Source organism: Crassostrea angulata, chromosome 5 (genome assembly GCF_025612915.1).
Source record: "Crassostrea angulata isolate pt1a10 chromosome 5, ASM2561291v2, whole genome shotgun sequence".
Lineage (NCBI taxonomy): Eukaryota > Metazoa > Mollusca > Bivalvia > Ostreida > Ostreidae > Magallana > Magallana angulata.
In genome coordinates, this window is record NC_069115.1 from 50,229,304 (window position 1) to 50,244,365 (window position 15,062).

The window sequence follows — 15,062 nt, forward strand, 5'->3', positions numbered from 1 at the left end:
CTGGAGGCGGATTAGAATATGGAAGATCAAGTATCAGCGGAATGCGCCTATATAGCAGATTAATTGATTTTAAATGTTCAAAACCTGCCGTGAATTTCTTCCCGTGTCTCATTGATGTAAAAAAAGATATGCCAATTAAATAGGAAAATTCTAATAATCTGTCGGGTATAATCGCAGCTTTTGTTCAGTTATTGCTCCGGATTTATTGATTGGATCAGATAGCTTTGGAATACAAAGGACCTCAATATAAATCGTAAAATTTTATGACATGAATCTCTTGGTGAATTGCTTCAAATGGCAGAATTTAAGATATTACAACAGTAAAAACTTTCTAATAGCCGCTGATTATGACAGTGTTCTGTGTACACGTCAGGTGTTTTGTAAGATTTCTATGATGACTTGAAAAAGACGTTTCGCCTCTGCATTCATAATGTTACATTTAATTCTAAATAAATACCAGTATCACTTATGATTGATTTATTAAAGTGATAACGCTTGCCGATTTTACCTTTAAAAAAGTAACCTCCCTATTATAAATAGTAATGGATTAATTTATTTTGCACAATCTCAAAATGGAGCTGAGAAGATATTAGACTTTCAACCTTCTTGTATATCAATGTATCATTGAAATATTATTCCTATTGAATTATATTGCTAAGTTAAACTCAGACAAGTGTCACGTATAATGATGAAAGTCAGAAAGACGTTTGATTAGTTAATATTGACACAATTTGTTTAAACTATGGATGCTAACGTTTGAATAAGTGTTTCTTCGATATTCTAATGTTCACAAAACAACATGAAATCATTGTCAAAATACTTGGGTATATATTTACGCAAGATTTTGTTGTGAAATAAAATGTTTCAGAAGTACATAAAACCAATTGTATTGGTACGCTTTCGTGGAAAAGTTATCGACATATATTTACATTCTACTATGTTTTTTCCATTAAATTCAGTGATGTTTAAATGCCTCTAAATCCAACACCTATTCCCTACGTATGAATTTACAAGTAATTTACATAAGTAGTTCTCAAACAGTGATTTCTATGTTATCGGTGAAAAAATATATTCTAGAAATGTCAAAACACCGTGTTTTACAGTTATTGAATAAATAAGATGACTTAATTATGAAAAGCAAAATTTTAAGAGTAATTTCTAATGGATAATATTTTCATGCTCGTCGATTTGAACCTCAACAGTCTATTAGATAACCAGTTTAAATTAAACCGGTTTTATAAACAGCTGTTCTTGCCGTTTTACTCCCTCCGTTATCTGCAATATATATCGAATTATTTAAGTAAATAATTAATTTCATCAGTAGGGGAATGTAAATATAAGCATAAATGATTTATTTTTGACGCGCGTTATTCAATTTGTCTGCTCACCTGACGGCAGTTATTGACACGACGACGCCGTCGACGTCAAAAATAAATCATTCAATGCTATAGTGTAATGTTATCTTCCATCGTAAAAACTTCCAGACTGCAGATAGTAAGTTTATGATTTGTTCAAAGTTACAATTATGTTCAACATATGTTTTGCCTATATCTATGTTCAAAATAAATTTTAGATACATTGTATATATGTTCTGCATATATTTAAAAACAATGAAAGGGGCAAGGTTAACATATTAGTCATCAGGTCTACTTTAAATTTTTAGATATGATTTTTTTAGCTTTAATCTATTGCTTATAAGGAAGTATTTACAAGACATATTTTAGCTTTGAAATTTTATTATTTTCCCATATCTTTAAACAGAGCTGTGATCAATACCGTCTAAAAATGGTCAGAATCATATCATTCAAACATCTTAACACAATATTTGATTTGCATAAAGATTAATAAATACAAATTCAATCATATGTTGAACATTTGTTAATTTCACACGTGAACATTGGACTATAAAAACGGAGTCAGCAAAGGGCCAGTAATGGATACGTATGGATAACATTTATATATTATTCTATAACCACCATTTCTCCCATAGCTATGGCCATGGACTGTGTCACGTGATATAACAATGTACTATCTATGGCCATATTGATATGTAATCATTATGAATCTTTAGAGCTCAGTATACGTGGGCATTTCCCCATACTTCTTAGCATCTTGCCAGACTAGAACAATATGTATTTTATACGACTTTTGTCTTTGCTCGTTATATTGGTGCTCTTTAGTTTTGGCAGTGTCTCTTCTGATTTGTATTTATCAGTCCACAGGTTAGAACATCTAGCCAAACATGAGCCGTTTCTGCTTGCAGGGATCAAGAAATATGTTGATGCACAGCCACTGGGAGTTCCAGCAGAAATTGTTAGGTACGTTATAGTCCTGATAAACCGAATCATTACGTTGCAAAATTCTCTAATGGCATTACTTGTATAGAAACCATCGCTAGAAAAAGTACCTATATGCCAATAATTTACTAAAATATTGTACACTTATTTGTATCTCGTCGGGGGTTAATTCAGACAATTGTCAAGAGAACTAACTGTCAAAAACACAAATGTAAAACTATAAAGAAAATGCTATTATTCATTAGAAAGATTGTCACGAAGAAATCCATCTGATCGTCATAATTTTTTCAGATTCATTAACGAGACTGAGATAAGGCTATCAAACAAGTCGGGTCTATTGCATAATATTCATCATCCCATCAACGCTTTCCATTTAGTGGAGAGATTTGTCTTCAATTGGTTGTATCTCTTTGAGAAACTATGTTGCAAGAAATGTACCAAAGTGAAGGCGGTCCAAGGTTGGTAAATGACACACTGAAACAAACGAGAGAGAGAGAGAGAGAGAGAGAGAGAGAGAGAGAGAGAGAGAGAGAGAGAGAGAGAGAGAGAGAGAGAGTCTGGAATGATATATTCCATATTTTAATGAAATGTATTTGCACGTTGTTATGAGAATAGATAATACAGAATAATGTAGGCCTATATCAAAAAAATGCTTACACCAGGCAATCAGTACTAGAATTTCAATTTTCTGGAAATATGACTGTGAATTGATTAAAATGAAAAATGATAATGATTATGATAAATGATAAATATACATCCTTTTCACTCGTATTTACACAGATTTTAAAACAGCTACTGAATATGCCTTGAATAACGTTACGCGACTTCCGGTCTTGAAGGATATGAATGGCACTATGCGAGCTATTTTCCGACTCTGGAGAACCTACAAACTGGACATCAATAAACTTCTTCAGGGAGATATTCTCGGACATAAAGCGTGGCCGATGAATCAGAAACATTTGGTACGACTGATCCTCTTTGCTGCGGGGAATCCTGAATTTTATTATGAAGAACTTGTGCTCCGGACCAAGATGGCGGAGATAACGAAAGGAACGCAGTACCAATACGGCGTAGCCTACGACCTAGCTTTAGCATATTACAAGGCAACTCTCTCTCTCTCTCTCTCTCTCTCTCTCTCTCTCTCTCTCTCTCTCTCCATTATTGACAGTCTTGTCAAAAGAAATGCATAGTCAGTTTTCTGGATTTCGATTCTGTTTGCCCAGTTTTTAAATAGATAATTTCAATTATTTGATTTCTCCTTGAACAGATTTCGTTTATTTGCTTTCATTGATAACTAATGATATCAACTTCTTTTTGATTTTAAAAATTTCAGAGGGATTAATTCTAAGATATCTATTTACTGATTTTGACATTTTTCTCATTAAATGTGACAAGTCACTAAAACACGATTTCATTTTAGATCCAATTTTAAAGTCCAAAATTTATATCGGGATTCATATCGCATCTCTTGATCAATTTTGTTGCCTTTTGTGACAGTATGTTTGTTTGTATTGTATTTAACGACTTTAGCATGGATTTATCAGCACTGCAAAGACCATCTTGGAGTCACTTCTGCCCTTAGGTAATCCCCCTGTCTTATACCAGAGCCCAGTTTTAATGATATATCTTATGGTTTTATTACTGTTTCTATTTACTAAATTCAAGAATGATAAACTTTGGATGGATGCCTGTCACTTTTTGGGTATACGAATGATAATGAAGAATTTACAAAAGCAATATTCCTGATAAACGTCTCATAAGTTTTATTCATTATTAGATATTCCTTCAGAAAATCCCATAAATAACACAAATGAAACACACGTATAAGGATTGCATCTGTAAATTAGATTCTTTAAAAAATTTAGTGTAGAGTTTGTACAAGATAACGATATTGAATTTTAATTGTTTAGCCTTTATAATTAAAGTATGTCATTCCTGACGCCATGAAAAACCATTATTTTTTAAATTTTCTATTGGCGTTGCTATCATCGCTCACATCAGTATCAAATAATATGAACCGCTGTACTTACAAAATATTTCGATATCTAGGGAACAAGGCAATGGCACAGACTTACAATGATCTGCTCAAACATCCTCTGGTCAATGTAATCAAAGAACTGACGCTCCCAGAACCCGTCCACCCCGTGCATGATGAACTATGTCAAAGGGAGATTAAGGTGAAATACAAATCACGGCAGCTCCATGGCAACGCACTGTAAAAAAAAATAATGCATTTTAAAATTCTCAAAGTTTGATGTCAAAAGGCTTGAATCGTTCCAAGTTATTTGTGCTTCTATTACTGTCGACTTAATTATAAGGTTCTTGTTATAACTTAAATAGAATGTAGTAAATCTTATCAATATGTTAAAACAATCGATCACGAATTAATAATTCTAACATTTTTCTGTGGCATACTTTACTTGACAGACTCCAAAACAATTATCAAAACTTAGATGTAGATACAGAAGAACTCAGATACCCATTTATTGGTCCAAAGAGGAAATACTTCACTATGATCCATGGATAGCTTTGTATCATGACGTCATTTCCGATCAAGAGATTAATATTGTGCTAAATAATTCAATCACACAGGTACATGTAAACACAATTGAAAACTTCAATAAGTTATCATGATGAAAGGCGAATAAATACGTAAATATGACAGTAACTAAACATCTTAAAAGAATATGAAAATATTTGATGCAAGACATGACGTAAACAAGAACGAGAGGTTCTTTGAAGTACAAACAACTCTATTGTTTGAAATCTTCTTCAAACTTTAAATACATGTAACAACATTCCCAAAATCATCGAGAAACATGTTTACCAATGACACAATGTGAATAAAAACGAGATTTTATAAATTTTGCAACATTGTGATTATACGATTACAATATTTAAAGGTTTGAATATGAAAAAACACACACAACCAATACATAGACACATACAGTAGTTTTACATTTGGTGGTAAAGCTATCCAATTCTTAAAATTACAGAAATAAAGATGCTTTGTTTACTATTTGTAGATGGCAAGGTCAGACTTGACTGGTTCAACCAACGCGACGAATGAGGACGTGATGGCAACGCAAGTCTTCTATACTCTCCATTTCAAATAATGGTTTAACATTGTCTGTTTCGCAGCAATGATAACAAACTCGTAATCCTAGAAACTGTCTTTAAATAATCAACATGCAGGGGTTTTTTTTCTTTCAATTTTCGTAGGACGTTTATCTTTTAAAGCACTGCGTTCATGTTATCAACAGCTTATTTCCTGTGCAATTCCTTTAATAAATCTCTGCGAGTGAAATTGAAACACCAAAATCGCACTTCAGAAGTTGATTTCTGTACTTCTTTCTTTTTTATTATATATGCGGGTACGTACCAAATGATTTCAAGATTTACATTGTTTCAAAATTCATGCTTAGAAATAATGAACAACAGAATACATTTGATTAACATTTGCTGTATAGAAACAAAATATCAGAGCCTACTCTAATTCTGACCTTTGTATTAACATTTAATTAAGGTATTGGTTATCAGAGCTTAGGACAAAATCACTGTTTCCGTTGACGAAGAGAATTGAGATAATAACTGGACTGTCAACTTCTGTATCCAAGCTGTTCTCCGACTCGGAAAACTACGAGGTAGGAGTGAATGTTTAGTTCTCTGTTACGTTTGAAGGTCAAACTATTTGATTGCTTTACTGTCGTTTTTGTCGCCATAAAAATTAAATTGTGATAAATGATTTAATAAATTGTATCATTTCTGTAGGCCACAGCGATAAAACTATGATACAATTGCACCATTATTTTCTGCAACAAATGAATCAAAAGAAGAAAAATATTATAACCTTAACACATGAGAAATTAAAATGAATATTTTTACTTAATGATATAAGATAACTACATGTATGTAGTCATAATCATTTACTTTCCCCTAAAAAAATAATCAATTGTTTAAAATTTAATAATTCAGCATTTAAAAAAAGAATTATTATGTATCTACTTAGTACTCTCAAGAAATGATCGATTGATTTATCACTGACATGTAAATCTTGCTGTGTAAGAAATTACTTATACACCATAAAATATTTTGCTTTAAATACTTTTAGATTAATCATTTTGGTATCGGTGGGATGATGAAACAGCATTTTGACTTTTTGGTAAGTATGTTTAATTGTATACGTATCGCATGGTCTCTTCTGACTAATCACTGTTTGTACAACTGTTGATTAGTGTCCAATTTAGTTCTACAATACTTTGTCATTCACAAACAGGACCGTTTTCATTTAACATAGAAGGAATCGTATCCTGTTAGAATCTACAGAAGAGCTTAATTGTTTAAATTTTAATGATGATTATTTGTTGTTATACAAATCAGTAAAATTATATCAACAATATGTACAAGTTGCTCTGATTTAATTGCCATTGAAATGTGAAACAATAATGTACTAAAGCATGAATGAAGAAATGTTGATAGCAGTTAAATGCTGGCAATTTTGTTTGTACATTCAGAACATTTCATTGGGAGAGTACCAGAAGAACGTAGAGAGAAGCGTCCGAATGTCTGGTGATCGCGTGGCTACTTGGATGTTTTATGTAAGTTTTCAAAAAATTTTGTCTTTTTATTTTTACACCGCCTACTTCAGATTTCCTTCGCAAAACAAAAACTGTTTAAATTGTCCCTTAATCCAACCCATCTATGTAGATGCCTTCTCTGTATAATGCTTAATATTTTTTTTTACTAAAACCAATGATTTGACGAGCTTTATAAACTGTATCCTTTCAGTATATTAATATATTTTAAAAATTTATCTTTTTGCAGTTGACAGACGTAGAAAAAGGCGGGGCAACAGTGTTTCCGGAAGCAAAAGTCCGGGTTACAGTTACCAAGGTAGGATGAACATATTCTCATAAATCATTTTCGTTCGTCTATTAAATCCAGTACATGACATCACTTTTTCCTGTCTTCCATTCTGATACATGGTATTCTCTTTATATAAAATATAATTATAAAAGGCACGAGTTTTTAATATATTATATTAACTATATCGTCTTCAATATTGGTATCATGCAGACACTTAGGGTTTAGCATAATTCAGAAAATTTCGTCACAGAGCAAACTAAAATCCAGAAAGTTTAAATAAGAGGTTATTTTCTCTTTCAGGAACAGTGTCAATTTTCTTAGCTAATTGACAGATTAATCAGCTAATTTCACCACAAAGCACAAAAACATGATTGTACAGTCTGCAATTTTTTTTTCCGTTCTCTATTTCATTTATTTTAGGGTGCCGCCTTGTTTTGGTATAACATCAAGAGAAACAGTGAGAAAGACCAAAGAAGTTTGAATGCTGATTGTCCCGTCATAATCGGATCCAAGTTTGGTATGCACATATCATATTCAACAAAATCTTAGTACATGTACATTTATATATTTTTGAATATCATGCAGACATCATTTTAAAGCAATGTCAGCTGCATATTGTTCTTAACTACTAAAATGACAAAAAATGACCATAGTTTATAAACTTCCGTTAGTCATATTTTTGTGGACAAGGTTTCTAAATATTCCTTCCGATAAAATTTAATGACTTATTCAAGTCCTACAATCAAAACAGTTTAAATAACATGCAGAATCATCATTTTAGCGGGGGGTTTTTTTGCCAGCAAAATAAAATTCTAAAAAATACAGCTCTAGCTCATATTGCTTTAAAATCATTGAACTCGGAACCATATATTAACGACTATTTTTTCACTTTCACAGTGTGCAGAAAATGGATACTAGAAGCAGGTCAAGCATTCAGGAGAAAATGTGGATTATCTCCCTTTTCCACGGAATTAGCTGATAATTGAAAATGAGGAATACTTTTTTGTTTTAATGAATCTTTAATGAATAATTATACGCTTAATATAATTCTACATCTTCTTATGTTAGGTATAAAAAAAATTATTAGTATGATTTATTAATACATTACATAATGATGACATCATAGAGATCTGTGATATGTAATTAGTAAATATATGCGCAAAAGGCTAGTAAAACACAATATTTGAAAAGTGAATTTTTTCCAAACATAAAGCCATTTTGAAAAGAGAAATAAAGCCATTGTGAAAAAAAAATCAAATAAAAACATAACCATGGAATGTTTCACAACCTGTTTGATCCCCAAATTATGAAAAGTTAACAATAAAAAAAAATACTTTTACTGATATAGTAGAATCATGTATATAAAAATCTTTGGAAATATAGTATATATTAATCTTATATCATCTGTACAATAAAAACTCAATAGAATAAATTCCCTCCAACACTGTGTGGAATGTTACAAACCCTGGAATCACAATTCATTTATAACACTAAGTTTTGATAACAATACAAAAGATGGAATTATTATGAGAGAATCTTCCAATAACCAATGAATACTGTAGTTCGGTCAAATATACACCGATCGTCTTATTCAATCATTGAAATTATTGAAATGCATCCTAAATGGTCATTTATTTGGATATACACTTGTCATGTAAAAAAAAATTAAATAATTCCAAAACAAATTAACAATATAAAGGTCAGCTGTACATTTTTTCCGAGACTTTATACGTCACGTGTGTATTATGCAGAAATTAAAGAGACAAGTTTTTTTTCGTTTCCATAGGGATGAATTACAGATCAACAAGAAATTCAAAAAATGTATAGAAAAAATATCGTAATTTTGATTATGATTATGATTTTTATACAGGTTATAAAAAGATGACAAATTGCATGAAAATAGGTCCATTGGTTGATTAAAGACCCATTAAAATAAAGGTATTCTATAATATTGGTTGGAAAATAATTAACATAATTACAAAACATTCAGAAAAAAAAAATTGGTCCGATTAGTTAAATATAATACATGTGCAATCTAGCGTATAATCAACTACAACTTAACTCTAGTTGAAATAAATGTGTTAATAATGATTTGCATATGTTGCATAATAAGATAAAAAGCCTACCACTTTGGCTTAAGGTACATGTACATGTAAAACTTATTGAACTATTTCACAACATTGAATATCTGATAAAACGAAATGTAACTTTTTTTTTCAAATGTAAGGCACTGTTTTCTTCGATATAAAAATGACAACAATTTCTTCTAACCCCCTCCCCCATGTCTTCCCAAATGAAATCATGATAGGTAGAAAATGGTAAAAAAAAAGTATATTGATTCACAATCACAAGAGCAGTAAAATAATGTTAATCACAGACTACGACATCATTGTATGATTGTAACATATACATGTAGTTCAGTTCATGAACAGAAATTCTTCAAAAATATATTTCTTTTCGTTGTGTAAACTGAAGTTGAAAGCACCCACGCTGACACTCGCAAGAGTAACGTCCCTTGCCGGGATTCTTTACAGGTCGGTTCTTTGGTTGCTGTAGTTCTGGTACAAAGATTCCTCCACGGGCTCATCATCAGCAACTACAATTAAACCCAAAATTGATTAACAAGTATTATCACAACTAAATTAAACCAAGAAACAATCGACAAAATATTTACATATGTAAAATCTAAATGCAAAATGAGAGTATTAAAGTGCATTTAAAATTATCATTTGTAATGCATGACGCCGTACAAGTGTAAAGTCGAAATCATTAAAACCCTAAGAAAACTGTACACTAGGTATGCCCTTTTTCTCTATAAATATTTAATTCATTACAATTGTCAACGGCATAATCTTATGAATCGTGGTCTTTTAACCACGATGATATTACACACGACTTCAGAGATTTGTTTAAGAAGAAAAAGCAAGGACATTTAGGAAAACATGTAAACGAACATATAATATCAGACAATTCAATATCCTATAAATGGTATTGGTAAATATACTGGGGAAAAACGAAGCAATGCTTTCCTTACACATAATGTAATACATTTGTAATAATTTTACAAAAATGACTAATATATGTGATTAGGAATGACTGAAGCCTGTGCATCAATATAATTATACACATATTGATAAAATTTTCAAATCAATAAAAATATGTAATGTCAGACCAACAAAAATAAACGAAAAATGACGAGCACTATTTTTATTTTAAAAACTAAATGTTAAAGGTACGCATTTTAAACTAATGTATTTATATTTATCATGCATGTAACTAATCTATTTGAATAAAAAGATACCAAGCATAAAAGCTTTACTGAAATAAAGCAGGCTACATGTATTGCAAGCATGGTTAAAAGAAATGATGAAAAATTTTTAAATACATTGCTTATATGCTTGAACTTTCCAGCAAAATTCTGCTTTTTAAACTTGCAAAACTTAACTCTAATGTATAATACTCAATCAGATAGCGGAAGATAACTCATGTTAAACATGCATATTACAGTTGGAGATGTCAGATAATAAATATTTTGATTTTTTTCCATTCTGTCAAAACTAAAGAATCTAGAACATATTGTAAGCGCATTCCAAGAACATGTTAGCTTTAACCTTATACTTAAGTATGATTCTTCTTATTAAAATAGGATTCAATTTAAGTGGCAATATAGGTGTAAAATAAAAGGTATCTGTCTGCAGGATTCAAGGCATGCTTTCACTTTGAAATCTCACCGAATGCCTGGTTTTCATACAAACATTCATCTTTTGCTAGTTTTTTCTCAAGATAATCCTTCAGACAATCGTGGATGAAAATGTATTGTTGCTGTAAAAACACATGTACACACAATTAATACACACTGCTTACCAAAGCCTCTGTTAACATTTTCATACAGAAGATTTCCTTGTAATTCTTTTTTCTTTCTTTCCACGTAATCTCGAACACAATCATGGATAAAAACATATTGTTGCTGTCATGAAAAATAAATACACAAATGTAAAGAAACTAAAGATAAATTCATTGGTTTGAGAAATGTTTAACAGTAGAAAATAAATTATTAATATTAACATCAATGGTGGAATATCATAGCATTTATACTTCATGTAAACAAAAGACTTTATTTTAAAAAACGATACTGAAAAAATAAACGATTAAAATTAAGAATACATATCAAGCATATCCCATAAAATTGTTTCTGTCAATTACAGAATAAAAAAAATAATAAGAATTTATTATGGAGCTCACAGTTACAATCTTAAATGATCAGATATAGTGCAGATAACCTAAAATAACAAAAACTTTATACAATTATAATTATAATTTTTATGCTGTAAAGGTTATAGAAATAAAGAGATATAAAACATGCCTCGGTTTGGACCATGAACATGCGGCGTTCTCGAAGGTTCATAACCAGGTCAAATATGTCGATGGATTCATCCAGGTCATGTTCATCAACAAATTGGAACAGGTGATCCAAGGCACAATAGGTTCCCGTTCTTCCAACCCCAGCACTAGACAGAAAAAAAATTACTTAGAATATCGGAGAATATCGTTAATTTTTTTTAAATGAAACGTATACCTATATAGAATTGCTTAAGTATCTCATAGTATGTTGTTTTAATGTTTTAAACTTCCTTGCAAATTTTACTGTGGTGTCAGAAATTTTAATTCTGCTCTTTACAATACTTTAATGTGTTCAAAACTTTATATTTGGCATCAATTAAAGGAATGAAGAGAACAATGATATTGACTCATAGACAAGAGAATAAATCCAACCTGCAGTGAACGACAACTGGTCCGTTCATGTCTGGTGGCCTAATGTGGTTCCTGACATTCTTGATGAAATCAATCATGACGTCATTCTGAACATTGGCTGAGAAATCCTTCCACTGAAGGAAGTGGAAATGTTTCACAGAACGGGTAGTATCTCCCTTTTAAATAAATGATGATCATTAAAAAAATGTTAAGGCATACAAAATATTCTGATTACATGAGAACAAATAGTCTCACAAACATTGATTCAATTACATATGCTTTTACTATCCATATAGTATCATTAGTTACCACTTTTTCTATAAGATTAATGTTAAAAGACTCAAAATACAAGAACAAGTGATACAGTACTGACCAGTTTAATCTTAAAGATTCTAAATTCATAAAAGTTGACGGTGGAGTTGGAGACAGTCTCCACCACAAGATCTCCGTACTGTTTGGGTTCATGGATGTTTTCTGGCCAGTACATTTCACACTTCACCTGTAAAGAAAATAACTTTCGATGTAACATTACAAAAACCATGCTTATCTAATCTCTCATAACCTGTGATTGGATATCAGTTTTATTCACATATCACTCTATGCAGTGACTTTTGACAACTCTTCTTGTAAGACTAAAGTCTTGTAAAATAAACACATTTAACCAAAGTTAATTGTACACACCCGACCCTCTTCTTTGCACAGGGTTAGCATTACAATAATGGAGACATTCTGTTCCCAAATCATCCTCCAGAAGTCATCAATTGTTCCTGGAATAGGTCCTTGGGTAGCAATGTATTCCCTTTGTGATTTGTACCCCTACAAAAAAATAATACTAAAATTGTATTAATTTATAAATAAAATTTCATTGCTTTCCCGATTTTTTTCCTTTTGCTCGAAATATTTCAGTATAATTCTACGACAAGAACAACTGATGAAGAAAAGATTATGTATATAAGGTTGTTACATACAGGTAAGTAGTTAGCATTGATAAAGTCGGTAGAAGGATCATCATCCTCGGTCAGCATCAGTTTTACTCGGCTGTGGTCAACTATACAAAAGAAAATATATAGGGGTTTTTAAAACGGTATTGGCCAAACAATTCCACTTCAGACTGCATGCTATTTACAATGTAGTGGGTGTGCAGAAACTGGAATACAATTGAACTGTTGCCCATGCATAAACAAGATTATTAGAATGTACTATATATTATTCTATTGATGACAGGAAAACGCAGTTATAAAGAGAAAACTAAACTTTTTTCTTTAAATATAACTTTAATTGGAATATAAATTTGTTAGATTCGTGACAAAGTTACTTATTAAGAGAACATGTATCAACTGATGTACATGACAGTCCCCAATACATTATTTATGTTTAAATAATTTGCATAATTGTATGCACTTTGGTTGCTTTATATGCTTCAAATCTGATTCTTTTATTATTCTTTGGTTGATAATTATTTATAAATACAAACTCCTTTAAAATTATAATATAACGGCACCAGATAGTATATAGTTTACCTTTTCATAAGGAAAAAAACCCCTCCTAATTCATCAGGTAGAGTAATTTTTTTTTGTTTACATCAGGTGCATGTACATATCAAAATCAATTAATATTAATAAAAAATTGCAGAAAAAACATTTTCACAATCAGGTTCATGTAAAACAGTTATGTCAGCTTGAACATATTTACTGCTTGCATGTACACGTTTCATCAATGTTCTGAAATCTGCAACCAAACATTACAACTGAAAACTACATTGGCTTACATGGCAGGATGTTGACGTATCTATTTTTGAGCTTGTTATTGTCCAGTTCCGAGGTCTCTGCAGGGTGCTTTGGACTGAGGGCCTTCAGATCCTCATACTCCCGGGCAAAATGAAGGTTACTGTCTTTGTGTTTTTCTGCCACTTTGTCTGAAAGCTCCTTCAATTTTATTGGTCTAAATAGAATTAAAATAAACAATACTAAATAATCAAAAAATATGTTGACACTGATTATAAAATTATCATGGTGAGGATCTCAATTAACTTTTCGAAATGCTGTGATTTGTCTGCTGTTTAAGGATCACACTTCTTTAAATACATAATTGGACTCGAAACAATATGCTATTTGATGGATCTAAAGTATATTTGTATGACCATGATTTTAAAAAGAGAGCAAAACTAACTTTAATTATTTAATTCAAAGAATTTTTCGTATTCTTTTTCCAGAAAAAAAAACGTTTAATCATAAAACAAGAGGCCCAGGGGCCACATCGCTCACCTGAGCAACAATTGCCTTAATTCTGATCAAATTAGCATTACAGTTTCAAAATATCTTGACAACTAAGTACAGTAGATCTTGCTAAAAAAAATGAAAATCTGCCAATTTTTATCCACCTCTTTCTTTTGGTAAATACCAAGCCCCTTTTGTTGTTGTACCTGTAAGAAGATTTTTCTCTATTCCTATATACCCCCCCCCCATTTTGTGGCCCCACTTTTCTCTAGGGTATCATGGTTTCATCAAACTTATATCTGCATAACCTGTGCTTTCACACTAAGTACTGAGTTTTGGACCGAAAAACTTTCCCAGAATATTTTTTAAGATTTCTCTATATATTCCTATGTAAAAATTCAAACCGCCATCACGGACCCGCCCTACCACTAGGGACTGTGATTTTAAATTTACAATACCCGAGGATGCCTCTACACAAGTTAAAGCTTTTCTGGCCAAATGGTCTTTAAAAAGAAGACTTTTAAAGATTTTCTCTATATATTCCTATGTAAAAATGCATCCCCCACTGTGGCCTCACCATACCACTGGACTATTAATATTATTTTAACAAGAGGCCCATGGGCCACATCGCTCACCTGAGGAACAATAGGTATGATAAAATCAGCTTAATGGAGTCATAATACAAACTCTCTGGACAATGTACAATAATACATGTAGATCCTGTATAAATAAAATCCATTTTCCCCTGGATATTCTTATGTTTATAATCATTAGTCCCATTTCTGACAGGATGATTTTATAGTCATATCATATGATGATTATTGCAGTTCTCAAAAAGATCCTTAACAATAGTTTATATATCGGATATAAACGTACATCAAACTCTGAACCTTCTCGTGAGGCCAAAGAATTGTCCTGGGGCCAAAGTCTT

At 31.4% G+C, this 15,062-nt stretch overlaps 2 protein-coding genes across 3 annotated transcripts in view; one reads left to right on the forward strand and one right to left on the reverse strand.

Moving 5' to 3' along the window:
• The first annotated feature begins 2,177 nt into the window (after positions 1-2,177).
• LOC128186325 (prolyl 4-hydroxylase subunit alpha-1-like) lies at positions 2,178-8,199 on the forward strand. Its single transcript, XM_052856125.1, has 13 exons — positions 2,178-2,318; positions 2,589-2,755; positions 3,078-3,400; positions 3,828-3,879; positions 4,347-4,474; positions 4,725-4,889; positions 5,324-5,382; positions 5,824-5,941; positions 6,409-6,459; positions 6,812-6,895; positions 7,122-7,190; positions 7,584-7,680; positions 8,061-8,199. Exons 3-13 carry the CDS (start codon positions 3,140-3,142, stop codon positions 8,147-8,149), a joined length of 1,173 nt encoding a protein of 390 aa, XP_052712085.1. The 5' UTR covers positions 2,178-2,318; positions 2,589-2,755; positions 3,078-3,139; the 3' UTR covers positions 8,150-8,199.
• Positions 8,200-9,436: 1,237 nt separating this feature from the next.
• Positions 9,437-15,062, reverse strand: part of LOC128186323 (receptor-type tyrosine-protein phosphatase eta-like) — a 71,379-nt gene continuing 65,753 nt past the window's right edge. Inside the window, exons 25-32 of one of the 2 annotated variants that reach the window (XM_052856122.1) lie at positions 13,684-13,856; positions 12,884-12,963; positions 12,597-12,731; positions 12,289-12,414; positions 11,937-12,091; positions 11,527-11,671; positions 10,895-10,985; positions 9,437-9,759 (exon numbers count right to left, since the gene is read on the reverse strand). In XM_052856122.1, coding sequence (XP_052712082.1) covers positions 9,692-9,759; positions 10,895-10,985; positions 11,527-11,671; positions 11,937-12,091; positions 12,289-12,414; positions 12,597-12,731; positions 12,884-12,963; positions 13,684-13,856 — 973 coding nt within the window. In that variant the 3' untranslated portion in view covers positions 9,437-9,691. Of the gene's footprint in view, positions 9,760-10,894; positions 10,986-11,027; positions 11,131-11,526; positions 11,672-11,936; positions 12,092-12,288; positions 12,415-12,596; positions 12,732-12,883; positions 12,964-13,683; positions 13,857-15,062 lie in introns of both variants that reach the window. The other variant, XM_052856121.1, reaches the window with a different exon arrangement.